At 40.3% G+C, this 24891-nt stretch overlaps 1 protein-coding gene across 1 annotated transcript; it reads left to right on the top strand.

Annotated features, from left to right (window-relative positions):
- The first annotated feature begins 274 nt into the window (after positions 1–274).
- On the top strand, positions 275–23719 carry Znf367 (zinc finger protein 367). Its single transcript, XM_047526510.1, has 5 exons — positions 275–965; positions 11063–11213; positions 13775–13894; positions 18339–18477; positions 21200–23719. The coding sequence occupies exons 1-5, from the start codon at positions 579–581 to the stop codon at positions 21420–21422; spliced, it is 1020 nt and encodes a 339-aa protein (XP_047382466.1). The 5' UTR covers positions 275–578; the 3' UTR covers positions 21423–23719.
- The last annotated feature ends 1172 nt before the right edge of the window (positions 23720–24891 follow it).

The raw sequence follows: 24891 nt of genomic DNA, 5'->3' as shown, positions 1-24891 counted from the left end.
GCTCCGGGCGGGCGTGTCTGGGCGGGTGCCGACGTCGCGCGCGCCCTCGGAGTTTCGAACGCTGTTGGCCCTCGCGGCTGAAAAAAATATGAGCGCGGCGGCCAATGGCAGGGCAGCAGGGACCCGCGCGCAGGCCCGGCCCCGCCCCGTTCCGCTAGAAAGAAACCCGAGTCCGGCCATTGGCTCGCGCGGCCTGTCACTCGCCGCGGCGGCCAGCGGGCAGGCGCCTAGCGGTGGCTGGTTCCGCCCAGGCGCGAAATGTAACGCGGGAAAAGCCCGAGCGGGGACCGCGGCGCAGGTTGTTATTTTCGGGGCTCGGCACCGCGCGTCCTGCTTTCCTGTCACCGCAAGACCAGGCCGCCCGTCGCTTCCCGCCGCTGCTGCCTGCATTCGGGATTAGAGAGAGCGGAGGGCGGCGTGGCCGGGCCGGGTCCCGCACTCCTGCCCGAACGGGCCCGCCGCGCCGCTCTGCTGCTCCGTGTCCGCCTGCCATGAGCCGGCGGGCCTGAGCCGGCGACGCGGGGCAGCGCGGGCGGGCGAGGACCGGACCCGGGGTCGGAAGTGCGGCGGAGCCGGCGATGATCCGGGGCGGGGAGACGCCGATGGCAGAACACCCGCAGCCGCCGCCGCCCGTCGTCTTCTGCCACGACTCCCCGAAGCGGGTGCTGGTGTCGGTCATCAGGACGACCCCGATCAAGCCCGTGTGCGGCGGCGGGGAGCCGGAGCCGCCGCCGCCGCTCGTGCCCACCAGCCCCGGCTTCAGCGACTTCATGGTGTACCCGTGGCGCTGGGGCGAGAACGCGCACAACGTGACGCTCAGCCCCGGGGCTGCGGGCGCCGCCTCGGCCACTCCGCCCGCCGCCGCCGAGCGCCCGGGGCCGCGGGGCCGGGGCGCGCCTCCGCCCGCCGCCTCGGGAGGCGAGGACGAGGAGGAGGCGAGCAGCCCGGACGGCGGCCCCCTCAAGGTGAGCGCGGGGCCGCGGCCCGTTAACGGCGCGCCGGCTGCCGGCTGCCCCGCGGACGCGCCGGGCGGGGCGGGGCGGGCCGAGTGGAAACGCGGGGTCGCTCCGGCCGCGGCGGGGGCGGTGGCTGACAGGACCTGACGTCACTGCCGCGCGCCAAAACCGACCGGCGGGGGGGGCGGCGTCACGTGGCGGGCCGGCGGCGGGGACCCAGGCGCCCTGCCAGCAGGTGCAGCGCGCTCCGGGCGCCGAGGGAGCCAGGTTAGCGGTCGCCGCGTCCTTCGGCCAGGGAGGAAGGCGAGGGGACCGGGTGCCCCGAGCGGTTCCCTGCGGTGCGGGAGGCGCACGGTTTCTTCACTGTGACTGAGACGGCCATGCCCTGCTAAAGATGTCTTTCGAAGACTCACCAAGGCCAGCAAGGGACCTCGGGGCATCTTCCCCAGCAGAAGCTGGGCCCTCGCTGCCTTTCATTCACCCAGCATTTTGCTCCCTAGGAGCTGAGCGCACACTAGACAATGGGACATTGTTATCTCTAACCTCTAATTGCTCGCAGTCACGGTAGCGCTGGAAAGGATGTGCCCACCTGGTGCACAACTGCATTTTACGGACCAGACAACTGAATGGAGTAACCTCCCCAAGAGCACACAGCTAGGTGGCCGGAGAGCTGGGAGCTGGTCAGGGGTTTGGGGCCCCTAGTCTTGCTGCGTGTGTGCCTGCTGCCTTTCTGTTGACGCCTTTCCTCAGTAGACCCCAAGCTCAGGGAGGGCGGGGGCCTTTTCTGTCTGTGGACTACGCGGCTTTAATACCTTACATTGTGTAAGCGGTCAATAAAGGTGCTCCATAAATATTAACATGATGAATAAATGGTGCTAATACAAGGTTAAAGTCCAGGTTCTATTTGTCAAGTGGCTGTATAAGATAATTTACTAAAGAGGTAAATCACTAATGGATACTGTGAATCTGTTGGCAGATACTGTATTTACAAATCGAAACAAGTTTGGTCATCACAGGAAGAAGCAAGGATCCTGAACCTATCGTTTTGGCTGAGGAAATTGATACATTTTGTTACCACTCATTAAAAAACTACAAAGTTATAAAAGCCATGCTTTGACATTTTAAATCTCGAGAATACATTTCAGTAGAAATTTTAAAATAGAAATGTTAGTGGGGAATATTAGTGAAGGGAACAGTTACTAATGGCTGGCTCAAGGTAGTCCTAGTAAGGTGGTTGGGATCCCTCCACCTTAGATATTTTTAGGCACTTAGAAATAGTTTTCTGTTAACATATTTGTATGTTTTAGTCCTTTTTAAAAGCACATTTGACTATCGTATGCTTAAGAGAAAGGCATACTTGTCTGAATGCTTGTGGAGGATTATTTATTATTCAATAATCTAATTTTGTGTTACCCAAGATTTAGTGTTGTCATAGGTAAATAAAATATTGGTATGTTCTTTTTGGCCTGAAACAGACTTACTGTCACAGAAAACTGTTATAAAAGTTGTTAACAAAATTCCTGGGCTTATATTTCCACATTGTCTACCTTTTTTTCCAGAAGTAAAATATACTGGAAGTTATGATGACATGTAGAAGTGAAAAGAGTTTTATAATTTTTTTCCTTTCTCACACAATCTTTAATATTTTAACTTTCATAAGTCAACTGATAAGCTGATTTTAAATAGCCCTTTTATTTATGAAGCACTCCCAATACAGCTCCAAAAATTCATTTAGCTTCCCCACCTTAAGAAAAATAGGTCTGGAATATACGTGTATTTAAGAAAGTTACCTGGTTTGATTTGTGGTCAGTAAACTGGACTGAAGACAGGGAGTCCTGGCCCCTTTTACTTTGCTTTGCTTCTCTAAAGTACCCCATAGTGACTAAGCCAGTTCACTTTTTGGGAAGATGGGTGACACTTGTTTGCAATATAGCCAGTGCCAGGAAGGTGCTCCCTCCACCCGTACGAATGCCACTTGGAGGCACTAACAACTGTGGGCTTAGAACAGTTGTGCTCATTTAATGTCTGTTGGCCTCTGCTCCCAGGGGAGGTGTTCACATCCAAGTAGTGAACACCCCGTGTCTGCTTTTCTTGCTCTTTTGTTTGTTCTTGCCAGACACTGTCTCCCTTGCTTGGGAAAAGAACATCCTTCATCTGCCGACTTATTTCTCATCACAAGATTTCTTAGCACTGTTGGCATATAATGATATGTTAGCGTTCTCATTATAGAATCTGGGAGGGAGAGGGCAGGTATAGCTCCCCCTGCCACAGGATACCCCAGGCTGCCTCAGCTTGTGCCTCTGCCCTCAGCTGCGGCTGCATTCATGATGTTATGGCTCCACCATGAGACTGGAGGGACGTGGCTTCTGGGATACGGTTCACCCCTCAAGACCTGCCACTGCCCTTCCAGCACTCCCCATTCTGTATGCAAACATCTAGACTGTAGTCTTACAAATAGCTGATTGTTACATAGTAATTTTTGATCACTCCATGTTAAATCTAATATGTTAGCCTAGCAGCACCATTTATTGCCTGGCATGGAATAAACCCTTCATAATGTCAACAAACAACCAGGCTCTGTTGAGCATTCTGAATTCTTTTTTTTTTTTTAATTTTTAAATATATATTTTAGTTGTAGGCAACACAGTACCTTTATTTTCTTTTTCTGTGGTGCTGAGGATCAAACCCAGGGCCTCATGTATGCTAGGTGAGTGCTCAACCCCTGAATTCTTACAATTTGTTTAATCCTTTTTACTTGATGAGAAAGGAGAAATTAAAGAGGAATAACCAAGTTGTTAAGATTATATGGTAGGTGGCAGAACTGGCGGGACCCTTCCCTTGTTTTTAATCCCTGTACCATATTGCTCATGGATATATCACATATAGGCTGACTTTAGTGGCTTATTAATTAATTATTATTATTAAGCCTATGTAAGTAGATTTATGAAATACTATTTATAGCTCATCTGTGTCAGTTGAGGTGTTTTAGATAAGGATACACAATAGATAACTGGAACTGAGACTTGGAAAGTTATGAGGGTAGGTCAAAGTGGGAGATAAGAGGAAGCAGACATGCGGGTTGTAGGAAATTTGGATCTAGACATGGAGGTGAAAAGGGAAATAGGATCAATTACATTTTCTCAACAAGGTACACATGTACCTGTTTTTCCCTTCTAGGTTGTGCTTGCCCTTTATTTGGATTTTATTTATGTAAGGTGGTGTCAAGGACTTTTAGGTCTTTTAGTCATCACATGACTAAACATTTTCAAAATCACTAACTTGCCCTCTGGAGGTGCTGCAGTTCTAAAATGACATTTACCAAAGTGTGCAACAGTTTTGGCAGTGTGATCATTTTGCTAGAATTTCATGCTAGCATTGCTTTTTTTTCATGTGACTCATCAACAGACTCCACAAATAATCTCCCTGGGGTGTGGGTGAGTTCCCGCTGTCATTGTTAAGGCCAAAATGAAAATGGTTCTCTTTCATATTACTCATTTTAATATGTATTGCTAAAAGATGCTCTTTATTCTTTTATTTAGGGCATTAGATGATTGATTTCCCTTATTTTCTCAGCTAAAGAATACATTTAGTGAACACTTACCTGTATGTGGCCAGTATGTTGTGTATATTTTACTTCTCATTTGGAAAATAAACATTTGCTGGTGGAAGAAACAAAATGTTTCTTAAAAGTTGCTGGAAAACAACTCTGTGGTTAGCTTTATCTCCCTCCCTATTAGACATACTTGTCTTTTTATTAAAGCTAGAGTTGGAGATAATAATAGCTAATCTTAAGCTTTTGGTATTAATGAATCAGTTGTTGAATCAGTTGTTTCGAATTGCAGTAGGCTCAGTGTTTTTATGCATTTGAAAATATTTGAATCCTTCCATGCTGGTGTGGCTCATGCCTCTAATCCCAGCTGCTCAGGAGGCTGAGACAGGATGACTGCGAGTTCAAAGCCAACTTCCGCAATTTGGCAAGGCTCTAAGCAACTCAGTGAGACCCTGTCTCTAAATCAAAAGGGCTGGGGATGTGGCTCAGTGGTTAAGTGACCCTGAGTTTAATCCCTGGTTAAAGAAAGAAAAAAAAAAAAAAAAAAAAACTTTCCATGGCACAGGACTTGTATCACTCAGGTTTTTTATTAACTGGATTTCAAGTTCATTTCTTAAGCGCATCACCTATTTTTGTTGATCATAGATGCTGTCTTTACAGTTATTATTTTGCTGCCTCCCCCCCCCCTTTTCCTGTTCTGGGGATCAAACCAGGACCTAAAGCATGCTGGACAAATACCTTACCTTGAGCTACATTCTCAGTCCTTATTTTACACTTTTGAAGCAAGATTTGTTGTAAACCCAGTGCCTTGGGGGAGGCTGAGGCAGGAGGATCGCAGGTTTGAAGCCAACCTCAGCAATTCAGAGAGGCTGTAAGCAGCCTAGTGAGCCCTGTCTCAAAATAAAAGGGCTGGGGATGTGGCTTGGTGGTTAAGTTCTCCTGGGTTCAGTCCCTGGTACCAAAAAAAAAAAAGTTTTAATTAAAGAATTGTTCACAATAGACCATGATCAGCAACAATATATATGATTATCGTGGCTCAATAAATGATGGCGGTAGATTCTCTGATTTTACTCCTGCTTGGTCTCCTTATTGCTGACTCTGGGTTAACAGTTTTTAGCAAGCAAGAGTAGAGCTAAATGTGGCTAGTTGAGACTCAACTAGCTGATACATGTGTACTCCACATCCTGTTCATTCTAGGACCCAGAAGAAATCCCCTACCTGGAATCAGTGAATCTCGAGACCGGGAAGAGAGAGAGATGGTAGAACCAAGCAGTGTTTTTCTGAAGATTTGGCTCAGAAGTTGCACGTGTTGTTTTCACTCCCATTTTTACTGACAGAGCAAGTCATATGGCCATGTTATTCTCTAGACCCACAGTGAGAGGGGTGAACATTTTTACAATGTTAAAATGTGCCAGACTTCTCACATTCTTTTTAAAAAATTGTGGTAAAAACCAGAACATTTATCACTTTAACCATTTTAGGTACACGGTACATCAGTGCCAACCTCATGAAAGATCTCCCGAACTTATTTATCTTACAAAACTGAAACTTGATACACATTGAATCCCGCTTTTTCTCCTCCCTCTGCCCCTGACATCTACCATTTTACTTCTTGTTTCTAAGAATTTGAGTACTTCAGATACCTCATAAAAGTGGAAATATGCAATATTTGTCTTTTTGTGATGCTTATTTCACTTAGCATAATGTCCTTAAGGTTTGTCCATGCTATGACATAACAGGATCCGTTCTTTTTAAGGCTGAGTAATATCCCACTGTCTAATACATCCATACCCCATTTGTCAGTCAGCAGACATTGCGTTCTCACCATGTCTTGACTGTTGTGAATACTGGTGCAGTGAACACAGGTGCACTGCTTTCAGGTCTTTTGGATCCATAGTGTTCTCACATTATTAATCGTTTAAAAAAGTTAGGAACTATACCAGTGAATGAGAATTATTCCACCAACATAAAACATACCTTTCCAATTATCAATTTTGGGGTGTTCTTGTTTAGTGCATAGCCCCTATCTAAAGACTAAATGAAAATATAGGTAAGGGTTTTATTAACTCTTAACACTTTGTTGACTTTTAGAACAAAAATAATAAATAAATATATAACCAACTAGAATTTCCAAGGTATAAGATTAAACTTAAGTCATTAACTTACACTGAAAATAGATTTTAAGATATAAGAATTTTTAAAGCATAAATTATTTTAGAATGTAAGGATTTAGTTTTTCAAAGTAAAATTTCTCGTAGCTTATCCTTCATGTTTAAGCTGATATTTAAGTTTTTGGAAGGTTTCAGGTTTTTATGTTAAAAGCAGTAAAAACAGCAGGCATGGTTCACACCTGTAATCCTAGCAGCTGTGGGCAGGGGTGGGGGGTGGGGGTGCAGGAGGATCACAAGTTCAAGGCTCCCCTTAGCAACTTAGCGAGACCCTGCCTCAAAATAAAGTGAAAAGGGCTGGGGATGCAGCTCAGTGGTTAAGCACCTCTGGGTTCAATCCCTCTTACCAAAAACAGGCAGTCAAAACAAATTAATTTTGGATGTAGTTGTACGTGATCGTTTATATATATATATATATATATATATATTTTTTTTTTTTTTTTTTTTTTTTTTTTTTCCCTTTAACTTGTATGTGCAAAAGTTATCTGGGAAATAAAAAGATTTTTTAAAATGTGCATCTTATAGTAGTTTTAGATAGGTAGGAAATGTTCCCAGAAACTGCACCCTTTCCTCTTGGCCAGCATGCTACGTTAGGGTGGTACATTTGTTACAACTAATGAACCAATATTAATATATTAACTGAGGTCAATGGTGTATTCAGATTTTAATTGGTTTTTAATTAGGCAAAATTTTATAACCAACCATTTAAAAATGTACAGTTCAGTGGCATTTGCTATATTCAGTGTCATGCAAAGTTTCAAAACATTTCTTTACTCCAAAAGAAAACGCCATTAACAGTGACTCCATCCCCCACAATACATGCAGATTACCTTTTCCATTTATGCAGAAAAGGGTGTTGGGTTTTTAATTGGGATTGTATTAAATCTGTAAGCTTACTGTAAGTAGTATCAATGTTAAGTCTTCCAATCTCTAAACTAAGTTTTGATATGTTTTCATTTTCATTTGTGTCAAAGTATTTTCTTTTCCCTTGTGGTTTCTTCTTTGACCCACTGGTTGATTGTATGTTCTTTAATTCTCATTTACTTGTTTTCCTTCTGTTGTTGACTTACAGTTTCATTCTGTGTGGTCAGAAAAGATACTTAGTATGCTTTCAGTCTTTTAAAATTTTTTTGAGAATTGTTTTGTCGCCCAACATGGCCTGTCCTGGAAATATTCTTGTGGATCTGCTTAATTACCATATGTACTATTGAAAGTGAGGTTTTGAAGTCTCTGGCTAATTTTGAACTCTCTTCCTTTAATGTTGCCAATTTTTGTTCCATATTTTTGGGGAACTGTTGTTTGGTATGTATGTATTTATAGTTGTATCTATTTCTGTCCTTTTGTTTTTAACCTATTTATGGTTTTGAACCTAATGTGAGACTCTTACAGACAGTATATAGTTGGTCATTTGAAAAAAAGAAAAACATTGTCAATCTCTGCCTTTTAATTGGAGACTTTAACCTGTTTTTTTTGAAGACATGACTGTTGAGGCTCTGCCATCTTATTAGTTGATTTTTATATCTTATGCTTGTTTTAGTTCTCTGTTTCTCCATTAATGCCTTATGTGCTTAATTTACCTTATTTTTTTTTTCTTGTAGTGTACCGTTTACATTCCTTTCTTCTTTTTTTAAAACTTGTTAGTGGCTATCTTGTGAAAACTTTCATTAGCCTTTTAAACTCATGATAATCTACTTTGAATCAGCATGACCATAACTTCAGAAGTATATAAAATTCTACCCTGTACAGCTCTGTTCACCCCCCTTTATAATGTCACAGATTACATTTTTATCTGGTGGTGGTGGTGCATGCCTGTAATTCCAACTACTAAATAGGCTGAGTCAGAAGGATGGCAAGTTCAAAGCCAGCCTAAGCAACTTAAAATTAGAAGGGCTGGGGATGTGACTCAGTGGTTAAGCTGAGTTCAATCCCTGGTATACACACACACACACACACACACACACACACACACACACACACACAAATTGTTATATCTTTATACATTGTGGTCCTATTAAACATGGATTTATAATTATAAGTTCTTTAAGGATGGCATATGCCTTTTATAAAGGAAGTAAAAAGGAGTTAAAAGCTAAAAATACAATAATTCTTTTATATTGTTACCCATTCCATTGTCTGTATTTCTTTTTTTTAATGTATATTTTTTAGTTGTAGGTGGACACAATACCTTTATCTTATTTTCATGTGGTGCTGAGGATCAAACCCAGTTCCTCACAAGTTCTGGGCAAGCACTGTACCACTGAGCCACAACCCCAGCCTGTATTTCTTAGTCAGACTTTGAATTACTATCTAGCATTATCATTCCTTTCACCTGAAGAGCTCCCTCCATCCATTGTAGCACAGGTCTACTAGCAATGAACTTTTATTTATCTGGGAATGGCTTTAATTTCATTTTTGGATAGTTTTGCTGGATATAGAATTATTAATTTTTCTTCTTTTAGCATCTTAAATGAGTCATTTCACTGCTTTCCTAGGAAATCAGCTGGTAATTTCACTGGGGACCCTTTTTTGCTTGATGAGTCCTTTCTCGTTCCCTGCTTTCAAGATTCTGTCTTCTGACAGTGTGATGGTAGTGTCTCACTGTGGATCTCATGCTTATTCTTTGAGCTTCTCAGATGTTTAGATGAGTGTCTTACTACATTTGGGACATTTTCAGGTGCTGTTCCTTCAAACATTATTTCTGTCCTTTTCTCCCTTACTGGTACTCCATATATGTGTATATTGGCATCCTTGATGGTGTCTTACAAGTGTCTTCTGTTCTTTTCATTTTCCTCCATTCTTTTTTTCTGTTCTTCAGAATGGATAATTGCAGCTAGCATCTTCAAGTTCGCTGATTCTTTTGCCATTTCAACTCTGCTTCATAAACCCTTCAGTGGATTTTTTCACTTTTATTTTTTAGTTTTCAGCTCCAGAATATCTATTTGGTTCCTTTGGATAATCCCTGTCTCATAATTGGCATTCTTTTTGTTGAAAGGTTGTTCTCCTGGTTTCTTTTCAGTCTTTGTCCATGGTTTCTTTTAGCTCACTGAGCATATTTAAAACAGTTGATCTGAAGTCTTTCTCTGTTAAGTCTAATGTATGTGCTTCTGCTTGGTCTGTTTCTGTTAATTTCTCTTGTATATATACCATTCTTTCTTAGCATGTTTTGTATATTTTGTTAAAAAATAGATGTTTGAATATTTTAATGTGGTAACTCTGGAAATCAGATTCTTCCTCCTCAGTGATTGCTTTTAGTGTGTGCTGTGAGTTGTAGTTGTTTAGTGATTTTTCTAAACTGGTTTTCTAAACTTTGTATTCTTTGTTGCATTCTCTAAACTGTGTTACTTTAGCTGGCAGCCAGCTAGTATTTTGAGAGATCTCCTTGAATGCCTGAAACTTCTCTCCCCTCTTCCTCCCACCAGACCCCTGAAAAAAAAAGAAAAGAAAAAGAAATGCAGAATAGCTTTGTGTTGGACCTTCCTTCCTTCTTTCCTTTCTTCTTTCCTCCTTCCATCCATCTAGCCCAGAGTCTTGCTGGGCAAGTGCTCTACCACTGAGCTTCACCCGCAGCCCACTTCCATTGAAGCACATTTTCAGTGATTGGCCATGCTGTTTATGACTCTGTGTTAGCCTTCATTTCCTTTATTTCCTGCAGAGTCTAATGATCAGCCAGAGGTGAAATTTTAGGGTCTTTCCAGTTTTTTCTGAGCATGCTTCTTGCTCTGGGTGCACTTGTCACTTTCTAGATTCCCAATACCTGACTATGTTTCAATGCCCTGTTTTCCAAAGAAGCTCTCCCAGCTTTTCCTTCCTGGCTTTCATGTTTGTGAAGTCTCTTGCCCCAGAAGGCAGTAGGTTATTATTTGTCTTACAAGGTTTTTGAGAAGTACCCTCTGAATAGCCAGTTTTCTGCCCCGAGAGTTCCAGGTTTATTCCAGAACAAAGACAAGTGACTTGCATCAGTCCGTGAGGTTCCCGCATGGAGGTCAAAACAGACAGGCAGTTCTTTCAGGGAAGGGTGTTCTCTGCTCCCTTTGGAAGCAAGGATCAGGGTCCCACACTGAGCATGCAGCCTGTCTTCAGGTTGCCTCGGGGAAGGGAAAGAAAGGGCAAGTAAAAATGCCACAAAGCGGGCCACTGGTTAAGTGGGCCTTGCCTTTTCAATGTTTACTGAGTTGCTGTGAATTTCTATTTTCTGGGCTTGTGATGAAGTTGATCGAGATGGTCTTTCTTGGATTTTTCAGTGATCTGTAGAAGGACGGCCTATTGTAGCGATCTACTTCACCATTTTTGCTGATGTCACTCAAGAAAGATTTTTATCTTTTATGATATGTGGCTTTAATGAGTAGAGTTCAAGAAATTGTATTAAGGTTTATGAAAATTGTCAACAGGATGGAATCCGACGTGGCAGACCCAGAGCAGATACTGTCCGGGATTTAATAAATGAAGGAGAACATTCATCCAGCAGGATCCGTTGTAACATCTGTAATAGGGTGTTTCCAAGGGAGAAATCGCTCCAGGCTCACAAAAGGACTCATACAGGTAAGTTGAGCAAACTGTGAGACTGCTAGAAGTAATCCTTGACTGAAAACTGATTTGGTGTTTGTGCTTATAAATTAAGTTTTTAGTTACTTTACATTACTAGTATCATTTGTGAGGTTTAAAAACAGGCACTGTGTAGTCAGTTACTTTTAGGTGGGGAGTGGTGTTTTTAACAACAAAGTTATGATAATTTAGAAGTCACAATCACATTTTTATTAAATTTAGTTCTTCTGAATTTTACTTGATATGCTCTTGTTTGTGTAATTGTTAATTTGTAGGCCAAATACTAAAACAGCAATGATCAATTTTTGCTTTTTTTGCGGTGCTAAGGATTGAACCTGGGGCCTTGTGCTTGACAGGCAAGTACTGTACACACTGAGCTATATGCGCAGCCCCAATGATCAGTTTTTAATAGGATTTATAGAGTTTGACCTAACCATTAAATCTATGGTGAAGTGTGATTTTTTTTTTTTTATGAGATGTATAGTAAGTAGCTATCCCCAAGATTCTCATATATCTTTATTTATACATAAAACTTATACACTTTCATTTTAGATACCATGTACGAGACAAAAAATAATTTATAGAAGGTCCTTGTTCTTTCTGTAAAGTTGACCTCAGAGGAAGGATTTACCTTATAGTTCATCTAATAATTTAAAGACCAGGAAGCTGAAGTGTCAGAAACCCAATTACCACTGTCTTATAGTCTGTCACTAAGTCCAGGGTGGTGTTGCTCAGTACAGTAGTTGCTAGCACACGTGACTGTTGAGCACTCAGCGTGTGAGTAGTCTAAATGGAGACGGTGGATAAGTATAAAATGTACTTAGTATTAAAACAAGAGGAGTAAATAATCTCAGTAATTCATTTTTATGTATTGAAATATTTTAGAGAAAGTGGATTAAGTAAAATATATTATTAATTTTACCTGTTTCTTTTTACCTTGTCTAAAGTGACTTCTACAAGTGGTTCAAAATATATTTCTATTGGGCAGTTCTGGTCTAAAATTTGGCCTTTTAATCTTCAGTCCCTTATTTATCCCATTATGGTCATCACCTGTTTCATATTTTTTTTTTTTGAAGAGAAATATTTTAATATGATAAAGGTTTTTTTTTTTTTTCATTAAATCCCTGAAAAATGGGTAGAGTTCTAATTTTTTGAATCATTATAAACTAAGATGGCTAGGGGTGTTTACTTTAGATTCCATTAGTAAAATTTTACCTAATGAAATAATCTAATTTTGAGAATCTTTATATTTTAAATAATGCCCTCACATCCTGAGTTTTAATAAGTTACATCCAGCTATCATGACCACTTAGTATGTCTCCAGATAATGAGAAATTTAGGGGGAACCTGTTATTGTTCTGAGTCAGGATAGAAGAACCAGTATGTAATTTGTTGGTTAAATAAATGTTTTTTTCCCCAAGAAATAACAACTGTAATTACAATTGAACAACTTTTTTTTTTTTGGCAGTAGGGATTAAACCCAAGGGTGCTTAACCCACTGAGCCACATCCCCAGTCCTTTTTATTTTTTATTTTGAGACAGGATCTTGCTCTTGCTCAGTTGCTTAGGACCTTGCGAAGTTTTGGAGCCTGATCTCAAATTTGCTTTCCTCTTGCCTCAGCTTCCTGAGTCGCTGGGATTACAAGTGTGCACAACTGTGCCTGGCTTTGGCTTGAACAACATTTTGAGTACTTTGTCTGAGCCCAGCATTGTGTTGTCCACAGGAAATTTAAATGAAGTGTAAGGTGGTATGAATCTTTGGAAGGAGGCTTTTATGATATGTAAACAACACAGGACATTAAGTTCACAGAGGGATACAAAGTTCAAGGATTTGGAAGCAGAGGCAGATAAGAAGAGTGAGAACCCACAGGATTGGGAGGATTTGAGTGGGCTGGGAATGTAGGATTTTCAAGGATTAGACAAGGTGAGGAGGAATTGCCTCCTGGCTGAATGATTCTCCAGAAAGGAAGTGAAGATTCAACCCTACCCTTCACCTGTAGCTAATCAGGTTGGTGAGGCTGCTATAGTGCAGATATTATGGTACTGTTGAAATGTCAGCAGGCAATTTTAGCTGTCCCAGGAGTGTAGTAAGGCTTGGGGTGATTTAGGGGGTTGTTGGTATCAAAAAAGCAGAGTTCCATGACAGCCCGACTGGAATCCTGTAGTGTCTAGAGGCCACTTAGGGGCTGCTGGAGGTTCTCTTCTCAGCAGGTGGGGATGCCGGGCGGACCAGGGAAAACAGCCCTGGGAAGCAGGAGCGGGAGACATTGTAAAGAATCGGCAAGCACTATGATTTGGATTTGGGGCTAAAAGCATGGCATAAGCTGAGGATGATAACTTCAAGGACTTGAGCTTGGGTTCCCAGAAGCCCAAGGCCTAAAGGAAACACTGTGCTCTCCAGAGGAGAGCTGCTGATACCAGCCAAGTGCTTGCTGGTCTGTACGAGCTGTGACCTCTTTAATTGTTGGTTGGAGTCATGACCTGTATGCACCAGGGGGATTTTTCTCTCCGATCCTTCCTTTTCTCACTTACTGTCTCATTAATATTTCTCCTCTTAGGTGAGAGACCCTATCTGTGTGACTACCCAGACTGTGGGAAAGCCTTTGTTCAAAGTGGACAGCTCAAAACACATCAGCGCCTTCATACTGGAGAGAAGCCTTTTGTTTGTTCGGAAAATGGTATGGTGTTAGAAATTAAGTTTATAGAATAGCCAGTAGTGCGTTAATAGTTAAAATGTGTTTTACTTTCTGTTTTTTGGAGGGAGAGATTTTTTTCTCCTTTTTGAAATTTTTTATTGGTGCGTTATAATTATACAAATAACAGTGATTCATTATGGCATATTTGTACATGCATATCATTTGCTCAGCCTCCTTCCCCGGTACTTTCCTTTTCCCTGATCTACCTGCTCGACTCTATTGGTTCCATTCTATTATTTTAATTAGTGTGTTATCATATTTATATGTATATATATATATGTGTGTGTGTGTGCAGGATTTATTGTGGTATATCAATACATGGGCACAGCTAAACTTCATAGATTTTGTTCCCTAGTTCTTTTCCATGTCTTCACTTTCTCTCTCCATTTTGAACCCCTTTCTCTATTCTATTGGTCTCCCATCTATTTTGGTGAGATTTCTTCCTCTTTTTAAATTCCTTCCCCTGCCCCCCTTCTAGCTTCCATATATGAGAGAAAACATTTGACCCTTAACTTTCTGGCTTATTTCACTGAGCATGATGTTCTCTAGCTCCATCATTTACCAGCAAATGACATAATTTCATTCTCCTTCATTCCTGAGTAAAACTCCATTGTGCACATATACACATTGACTTTATTCATGTGTGTGTTGAGAGGCACCTAGGCAGGTTTCATCCTTTGGCTATTGTGAATTGTGCTGCTGTAAATATTCGTATGCATGTATCACTATAATATGCTGATTTTGGTTCTGTGGGATAAATACCAAGGACTGGGATAGATGGATCATATGGTGGTTCCTAGTCTTTTGAGGAATCTCCATACTACTTTCCAAAGTGTTTTTATTAATTTGTAGTCCCAACAACAATGTGTAAGTGTCCCCTTTCCCCCCACATCCTCACCCAGCATTTATTATTTGTCTCCTTTTTTTTTTAAACATGGGAATTGAACTGAGGGGCAGTTAACCACTGAGCCGAATCTCCAGCCCTTTTTTAAAATTTTATTTAGAGACAGAGTCTTGCTGAGTTGCTAAGGGCCTTGCTAAGTTGCTGAGGCTGGCTTTGAACTTGTGATCCTCTTGCCTCAGCCTCCTGAGTGCCTGGGATTACAGGCATGTGCCACTGCACCCAACTTTTATTTGTATTTTTTTTTTTTTTTTTTTTTTTAAATCTGTAAAACTTATTTGTATTCTTAATGATTGTCATTCTGACTGGAATGAGATGAAATCTCTCTGTAGTTTTGATTTGCATTTTCCTGATTGCTAAGGATGTTGAACATTTTTTCATATATTTGTGGGCCATTTGTATTTTTTCTTAGAAATGTCTGTTTAATTCAGTTGCCTATTTATTAATTGGGTTATTTGTTATTTTGGTGTTTTTTTGACTTCCTAGGTCTTTGATCCACTTTGAGTTGATTTTTTGCAGGATGAGAGATAAGGGTCTAGTTTGATTCTTCTACATTTGGATAACCAATTTTCCGTCACCATTTGTTAAAAAAAAAAAAAAAGCTGTTTTTTCTCCAACACATGTTTTTGGCACCTTCGTCAAGGATGAGATGATTATGTGATGAATTACATTTGTTGATTTGCATATATTGAACCAACCTTGCACCCCTGTGATGAATCCCTCTTGACCATGGTGTGCAGTCTTAGTATGTTTTTGCATGTGAATTGCTAATATTTTATTAAGGTTTTTGCACACGTATGTTCATGAGGGTTATCGTTCTATAGTTTCTTTGCTTGATGTGTCTTTACTGTCTTTTTTTAATCAAGGTGATGTGTGCTTCATAGAATGAGTTGGGGAATGTTCCCTCCCATTCTATTTCATGAAATAATTTGAGGAGGATTGACATTAGTTCTTCAATGTCTGGTAGAACTCAGTTGAGAATCCATCTGGCACTGGGCTTTTCTTTGTGCTATTACTGCTTTAATCTCTTTGCTTGCTATAGGTCTGTTTTGGTTTTCCATATCCTATTGGTTCAATTTGGGTAGGTTATATGTGTCTAAAAATTTGTCAATATCTTCTAGTTTTTCCTATTTATTACAGTGTACATTTTCAAAATAGTTTCTCTGGATTTCAGAAATGTCTGTTGCTTTGGGAAGTCTGTCTTTCAGTTAGTTTTGCTAAGGGTATATCAGTCTCATTTATCTTTTCAATGAACCAACTATTATTTCCCTTTCACTAATTTTGGCTGTGATCTTAATTATTTCCTGTCTTCCACTGGTTTTGTAACTAGTTTGTTCATGCTTTTTTAAGGCCTCAAGATGTAGCATTAGATTGCTTATTTGGGATCTTTTTTTTTTTTTAATATAGGCACTTAATGCTATAAGCTTTCCTCTTAGAACTGCCTTCATGGTGTCTCAGAGATTTTGGTATATTGTATCATTATTTGATTCCAGGAATTTTTAAGATTTCTCATTTCTTCTGTGATCCATTCCTCATTCAAAAAATATTGTTCAACCTCTAGATGTTATGTGGTTTCTAAATATTTATTGCTGTTCATTTCTAATTTGATTCCATTTTGATCTGATAAGATGCAAGGTGTTTTATATTTTTTTCTTCGTTTTATGCTAAAATTTGCTTCTTGACCTTTTAATATGGCCTATTTTGGAGAAGATTCCATGAACTGCCAAGAAGAAAGTGAATCCCAGCTGTTGCTGGATGAAATATTCTATAGATGTCTTTTAGGTCCATTTGACTTTATAGTATTATTTTATGTCTGGATGACCTGTCTAGAGGGGTGTATTGCAATCATCTAGTATTATTGTTTTGCAGTCTGTCTGAAAATGTCAAGAGGTGTTTGTTTTATATAATTAGGTGCACTAATTCTGGGCAGGATTATTTGCTAGTTCTGATTAGTTTATTTGCAGAGTCTATAGCTTTTTATTGAAATTATATTTGATTCTATACCTGCTCTCTAATTCATTCCTTAGGTCTTTTAGCTCATTAATCATTTTTTAGTATATATATTTTTTAGTTGTTTATGGACCTTTATTTTATTTATTTGTTTATATGTGGTGCTGAGAATTGAACCAGTGCCTCACACATGCAAGGCAAGCGCTCCACCACTGAGCCACAATCCCAGCCCTCATTAATCATTATAATAATCAATTTTTTATAGTCTTTCTCTGGAATTTCATCCCCTTCAATAGCTGTAGGTTCCTTAGGGAATTGTAAATTTAAAGGGGAGATTGTTTACTCATGTTTTCAGAAGTCTTAGACTTGCACACGTGTTGAGATGGAGTCGTCTTCCACAAAGGGTCCTTTGGTGAGTAGTTGTCTCTCTTGTGCTGAATCCTGTACTGTTGTACATTAGCTTCAACACAGAGGCTCAATGTAATCCCAGTGCTAAGTTCAACCTCCAGTGCCTCTCAATTTGCCACTCTAGAGCTGCCGATTTAATTCGTTCTTGGAGAGTTATTCTGGATCATGGAGGTTCTTTCTGTTTTGCTGTAGGAACAAATGTCCATGAGTGGGACCTCAGGCAACCTCCTCCCCAGGCCATTATTGCTTGGGGTCTGCTTGTCAGTTTGGGTTTTTTTGTCTCCCTTAATCTCAGTGTTAAAGTATTGTGGAAGTTTGAGTGGGGATAGTTTGTGTGTGGAGCAAGGTATACTGTCTCTTGAATGGGTTGCAGATGTAGCTTAGCAGAGTCTATGGAGAAATTTTTGACATAAAATTTTTTAAATCATCATAAGCTTTCTTGCTAATTGTGATTGGTACTGAATTCTTGGAAGTGACTGGGTTTTAAATAAAGTATTCTTTACAGATGAAAACCTTAAAAGGCAATCCAGTTGTAGGGAGTAGAAAATCTCTGAAAGTAAATGTAATCTTCAGAGCTGGCCTTTATGTTGGTGGTAAACTCTGTTACTCTGAAGAAAGCATATTTTCTTACGTCATCTTTTATCACAATTTTTAAAGATTTTTTCTTAGGCACATTTTTATGGTTATATTTGAAATTCAACACAGTTCTACCCTGTTGCTCTGAGTTTTCTTAAAAGTATATGCACAGTGATTACTTCAGTGTTACATATCTGCTATCTATTTGACTTGTTTTTAAAATTTGCTTGTTACTAACAAAGTTGAGGGGAATGTTTTTACACTTAGAGTTTTGAGTGTCATTTGAGATGTTTCCTTGTGATAGACTCCAAGAATGCAATTCTCAGCTCAGAGGCTTTCAATGTTTATCACTTGTATTTCCGGTGGGGCTGGACACACTCACAAGGCAATGATCAAGACATAGCAGAACTTTCTTCCTGTCTCCTCAGTGGCATTGATAAGACCATGCAGAGGCTTGTTTGGTTATATTATGTTGACTCTCACCATGTTCATTTAGTTAAAAGTAACTTTGCTTGGATACAACGAGACACATTTGCAGTATATCTGCTGGATGTCCAGATTCTAACAGGTACTTCCCTTGGTGTTTTACAGGCTGCCTGAGCAGATTCACCCATGCAAACCGCCACTGTCCAAAGCACCCTTATGCCAGGCTGAAGCGAGAGGAACCTACAGACACGCTCAGCAAGCATCAGGCTGCAGATAACAAGGCTGCTGCTGAGTGGCTGGCAAAGTAAGGCACTCCATGTTTAGTTCACTGGAATGTTCCTGCTAGGCTTGGGCTTGTGCTAGAGAATGTTCTTATTTTATGTGTTGTGTCTGTATACATTTTATGAAATAGTTTGAAATAGCCCCCCAAACAAACAGGCTTGGACCTATTTAATAGATGATTATATAATAGTGTATTTTTCCCTTTTAAAACATCCATCACACATATATTTGTTTATTGCCTACTTTCCCTGCTGAACTGGAAGGTCCACAAGGGCAGGAATGTTTGTCTTGTTCCTTGTTGTATCCTTAGGGCGTACCACAGTTTATGCATCTTAATCAATAGTTGAATGGATAAACTCCCTGTTTTGTGAGAATAAGATATATAAGAATCAGATAATGGGGGCTGGGGTTGTGGCTCAGTGGTAGAACGCTTGTCTGGCAGGCGTGAGGTACTGGGTTTGATTCTCAGCACCACACAGAAATAAAATAAAGATCCACTGACAACTAAAAAATAATTAAAAAAAAAAGAATCAGATAATGGAATCTGAAAATACAATTTGATTATTCAAGTGCAGGGAAATTTGTTATAATTTTCTATTTAAATGTGATATCCTTGGGCACCTTAAACTAGAATTTTCCATCACTTCCTCCCTTCCCTTCTTAGTCCATTTTCTGTTGCTATAACAAAATACCTGAGGCTGAATATTTTTCAAATAAAAGAGGTTTATTTAATGTACATGTTGGAGGTTGAAAATTTAAGATCAGGCAGCCCCATGGTAGATGGAATCATAATGGTGGGAACACCTATGACCAGATAGAAAGTCAGAGATTTAGGGGCCACATTCTTTGTTTTTATAACAAAACATTATTTTGGGAACTAACCCGGGTCCTGCAAGAGCTATATTAATACCTTCTAAGGCAGCAAATCCGTGGCCCAATTACCTTGTGTTGGGCCCCAGCTCTTGAAGCTTCTTCCACCTCTCCACATCATCACACTGGGGACCAAGCATCCAGCACACCAACCTTTTGGGGTGCCTACTCAAACCATAGCACTCCTCCCTCTCTCTCCTGGCTGATCTAATTTCTCCTGAGCCAGAAACTTATTGGTCATCCTTGTCTGTCCTACTCAGTGACCCTGCCTCCTCACAGCTCAAGTTTAGTGACTTGAACTCTGGCAATCCATTCTCCATGCTGCTGCCTGAGGGACCTCTAAAATGCCAATACCACCCTGAGGTTGAAGTCTGAACCTCTTGTGGCGTTCAAAGCCCTTTTAGGACTGGTTCCTGCTGACCTTTCTGAACTTACCCATTCTCCTTTTCTAGTCATCCTTCAAGTCATACTGAAGTGACTGCATTTCTTATGTACCTCTTGTAGGTACTGCCAGTACTTCCTAGATTGAGTAGTCTAGATTTTCTGAAATCTGGTACCTGTATTATTACTTTTTGTATGGAATTTTCAAAACAGCTTTGTTGAGGTATGATTGATACATAATAAATTGTATATAATTGGAATGTTCAACTTGATACGTCTTGACATATGTCTACGCCCTGAGACCATCACCACAATCCAGATGGTGGACATGACCAGTACTTCCCAGTTTCCTCATGCTCCTCTGTAACTTCTCTACCTTAGCCCCCCAAACACTTGCCTACTGTCACTTTTAGTTTGCATTTTCTAGAGTTTTATACAAATGTACTCAGTGTGTATCCTGTTTGTCTTGCTTCTGACATAGTATTCTGAGGTTGATCCACATTGAGTGTGTTAGCAGTACATTCTTTTGTTGCTGAGCAGTAGTACATTGTATGGATACATCTCAACTTGTTTATTCATTTGCCTGTTGACATTTGGGTTGTTTTTAGCTATTACAGATAAAGTTACTATGAACATTAACATATAAGACTTTGTATGGACATTTTTGTATATAATGATGCTGTCATTTTAATATGCATTTTTCTCTTGTGAATGATTAGTTGTCCGTATAGTAGAATAAGGGTGATATTGTTAAGTTTTTGAAAACACTATGCGTTACAGATTATTAGTCTCTGTTGTAGTTTGGGAATTTAATGTTTTACATAGTCTATCAGAAGTTGCCATCCTTCTGTGGACATGATAGTTTTTTTGTTTACTGGGGATTGAACCTAGGGGTGCTTTACTGCTGAAGCATATCCCCAATCCTTTTTATTTTGAGAAGCGATCTCATTAAGTTGCTGAGGCAGACCTCAAACTTGGGATCCTCCTGCCTCAGCCTCCCAAGTTGCAGGGATGGAGCGTGTACTACTGTGCTCAGCTAGATGGGTTTCCAATGACTTTTTCCTACTATTGCTGTGTTTTGCTCTAGTCCATTTCTCACATGAGCTTTAAGGCAGGTGGTGTGTATGTGTGTGTGTTTTGCCTTTAGTGCTGAGATCAAACCCAGGACGTTACTCAGGCTAGGCAGTGCTCTACCACTCAGCTACATCCCCAGCTCAAGAGCAGCCGTGGCTTAATGGTAAAAACTCATGATTAGAGAGTTGAGTATAAAACCTGGAACTGCCAGGTTTTGATTTTACAAGCATGAGCAAGAGTCTTCACTTCTTTGAACTTGTTATATTCCATTCCATGTAAATGGAGAGTACATGTGATATATGTGAAATCACTTTAGAACTGGAACACAGTAAAGCAATACTGTATGGAGGAGCTTTTTTTAACCAAAAGTATTTGGAAATCTGTCAACCCTAAGACTAATGTATCTGCTTTTCATACAGGTACTGGGAAATGAGAGAGCAGCGCACCCCCACCCTGAAGGGCAAGCTGGTTCAGAAGGCCGACCAGGAGCAGCAGGACCCTCTGGAGTACCTCCAGTCTGACGAGGAAGACGATGAGAAGAGCGGCGCCCAGCGCCGGCTGCAGGAACAGCGGGAGCGCCTGCACGGAGCCCTGGCGCTCATCGAGCTGGCCAACCTGACCGGGGCGCCGCTCCGCCAGTAGCCTGCACAGACTCTCCACTGTACAGAAGTACTGCCCGTGTACTTACAAAGTAGACCCTTGGGCATAAGCTAAGCACCTTATTTGCTTATCATAGGCTGCTATTCTGTAGAATTCATGAAGAATGTCATTGCCCCAGACTATGGGGTGAGAGAGAATTGCACTTTTTTTATATGGAAATGGATTTGATGTAAAGTTTAAAATATTTTGTAAATATGGACTGCACAGTACAGGGTAGAAAACTACATATTGTGGGAAGCTAGATTTTGCAAGTTTAATGCATTCATTGGAAGCAGTTCTCACAGGAAGCACTTTCTGAATAAGACACTTGTGAAAAAAACAGAATGGTACAAATAGCCAAAGAAGGTTGAAGGAGACTATTTATAAGATCATTTTTAACAATGTATATTAATATGTTTAACAATACTGTAAACACTGAAGCAAGCAAGAAAGTATAAAATATGTATGTAAGTTATATATTTTAAATTGCAAAATAGCGTGTCCAGTGAGGCTTGAGAAATGGGAAGCTGACTATTTGGGATGAAGTTCTAAGTTATGGACTTGGAAGAAAATAGGTATTTGAGGATCTTGGAAAGATGCACAGTAGTTCAGAATTTTCAAAATCGGAGTAAAATCAGTCTTATTCTTATCTTTCTGGGGCTTTATAACTCACTATAATGTTTAAGTTTGAGAAGCACTTGTCATTCCTAGCATGTTAACTTGGGAACTTTTGCACATTTCACATTTGCTGAAATTGAGTGATTAATCTTGCAAAGTCTAGGTAACATGGTAATTGGTATTTTTTTTATATATGATGGGCCCTGTAATGAGATTTGGCACTTGGATTTTTATTAATAAAAGGGACATCTACAGGGTTGTTTTGTAGTGAAATGTTTTAGATCTTTTGTTAGCAAACACTAAATTTTAGTTGTACTGCTTTTTAGGATTATTAGCAAATGAAAGCCTCCGTATTTATATTTTCAGTGCATAAAAGCCACCTTCCTGCTTTACTTCAGAATAACATGCCAAGCTATTTTGTGTTCACTAAATTTAGCTATGAGTTAAACACTGCAGAAAATATTAGCTACTCAACTATGTAGGCTTCTGGAATAGTTTTAAACTGCAAGTGTGTTAACTTGTGTGGTGATTTTTTTCCAAATAGATGAAGTTATTCAGCACCACTTTATGTACTGAAGCATGAACAGGAAAATCAAGAGCTGAGCAGTCCACCTCCTTTTTACGTAGGCAAACCCTCCATTGTTCTAGCTTTGGTTTTAGGCTGAATTAAATGACATGCATAGCATGGTAATTTACAGATTGCTTAATTGGCAGGAACCTCAGGAGTAGTAGAGGGAAAGACAGCTCTTCAGCACCTTTTTGTTCCTGAGTTGAAGTGGTGCCCTACAGTGCAGTTCACACCTTATCCAGAAGGCAGGCTTTTATCCAAACATCCCAGTGGGTGGCAGTACACAGGCAGCAGCCTCAGAAGGGGAGGTTTGTAAATGTCTTGAGGAGGAGCGTAAGTGTGACAGAAGAAATGATAGTTACCAATAATGTGTATGATGAGGACATACTTTAAAAATGTAATTCCTCTGTACAGTAAATTACAAATCTTTAGGGATTTTTTTTTTTTTTGTAATAAGAGAATTTATATTTGTAATGGTCTAAGAATTTTGTTTGTAATCTGGTATATAGAATTTTAACTTGGAGCACTTATAGGCATGGTCAGAGAGACCATAGCATCTGAATTTTCTCGGTTTAGGTTTCAACATTTACTCTAGAAATTTTCCTTTCAAATATGATTTATATGAACTGTAAAGCAACATTCATTAGTCTTGAGAAATTTAAAATCTGATAAACTTATCTGAGAAGGAAAGGCAGTACAAACTTTTAAAAATACAAATATTTGCCAACTTGCAGATGATAAAATTTAAGGCCTTCAAAAAAAGTAAGGGTTTTTGTTTGTTTGTTTCTCCAGTCAACTTTTGTCAACCGTATTAGTTATATTCACAAACATTTTTTATTTCTATAATTGGAATAGTTTAAGAAATTATTACAACTCTACTATAGAAACAGTTCAGATTCTTTTTTGATATAAGCTATATCCTTGGATAAAATACATTGGCATCTAAAATTTGAGGTGTGTTAAGACTGCTTTTTGTTTTAAAAATGTGGTTTACATTCAAACTTTTGAAGTGTTTTATGCTTCATGTGGCTTAGTTGTAGTTTGGCAGATTTAACAGCATATGAATACACATGCTGTAATTTTAAAAGATGCTTTGAATAAAATTTTATTTTAATTTAAAGCTTAAAGAGTATATGGTTATCCTTGAAGTTTATAATTTTTCCTATAGAAAATATAACCATGATATAAAAGTCTTAAAAATTAGAAACATGATCTACAACTCTCTATTCTTCTATCAAAAGTGTTTGGGTGGGCTGGCAATATAGCTCAGTTGGTAGTGCTTGCTTTGCAAGCACAAGGCCCTGGGATTAACCCCAGCACCGCAAAAAAAAAAAAAAGTTTGGGTGCATTTTATATTTTATATTACATTCCAGTCTCACCCAGGCATCTCTTTTTACATAGCTGCAACTATAGGGCCTTTTCTTTTAGGGTTGTTCAGCGTCTACAGGAGGAAAACAATTTTTCTGTCATTTATCCAGTTAGGCTTCAACTGGAATACACCAGAAATACACCAGAAATCCTTAGCTCGTGTGTATGTGTTTTTGGGGATTGAACCCCAGGGCCTTTGACCACTGAACTACATCTCCAGCCCTTTTATCTTTTATCGTGGGACAGTCTCCCCAAGTTGCTGAGGCTGGCCTTGAACTTGACACAGCCTCAGCCTCCTGAATCGCTAGGATCACAGGCCTGTACCACCACTAATCTTTAGCATTTCCAAAATCTAAAATTTGAAATTTTTAAAGTTAACTATTTAGAATGAAAATACGGGACACATAAAAGCTAGAGGAGGTAGACTGGCTAGCACTTGCAGATCCGGGAGGATCTCATTCATCCAACTAGGATCCCTGATGCTTAATTGCTTTCCTCTTAGGAAAGAAACTGCCCCAGGTGAGGACAGAACCTCCCACAAAGAACCCAGAGGCGAGAAATGCCCCGACTTCATTTCCCTCACCCCTACCCACTGCACTCAAAGAAATGGATCTGGGCCCACAAACACTGGAGGGTCGCTGAAGTATGTTTCATAATGTCCCCAAACTGGTAACAACGTCTCCAACAGGTGAAGGGACGAACACAGTTGGTACGAAACCGCCCGGGGAGCGCAGAAAGCCTCGGGCGCGGGTTCCTTTAGACGGGGTTTGGCTGGAGCGCTAGGGAAGCCACGTCTAAGGTGCAGAGTAGAGACGAGGCGGGGGCTCGCCAGGGTCCGAGGGGCAGAGCGGGGCGGCGTCCGGGCGCCCGTGTGCGCTGGGCAGCTGTGCCTTCCCGGCGGCGGCCTCACAGCACAGT

This window comes from Sciurus carolinensis, chromosome 15, assembly GCF_902686445.1.
Source record: "Sciurus carolinensis chromosome 15, mSciCar1.2, whole genome shotgun sequence".
Classification (NCBI taxonomy): Eukaryota; Metazoa; Chordata; class Mammalia; order Rodentia; family Sciuridae; genus Sciurus; species Sciurus carolinensis.
Note: the sequence above shows the minus strand (reverse complement) of the source record. Positions and strands in the feature narration are given on the sequence as shown.

What these genes read in the sequence shown, in the direction of transcription:
- Znf367 (XM_047526510.1), top strand. Translation starts at nt 579, where the DNA reads ATGATCCGGGGCGGGGAGACGCCGATGGCAGAACACCCGCAGCCGCCG. An exon ending in CGGACGGCGGCCCCCTCAAG is followed by an intron (nt 966 to 11,062) that starts GTGAGCGCGGGG and finishes AATTGTCAACAG; the next exon opens with GATGGAATCCGACGTGGCAG. An exon ending in GCTGCTGAGTGGCTGGCAAA is followed by an intron (nt 18,478 to 21,199) that starts GTAAGGCACTCC and finishes CTTTTCATACAG; the next exon opens with GTACTGGGAAATGAGAGAGC.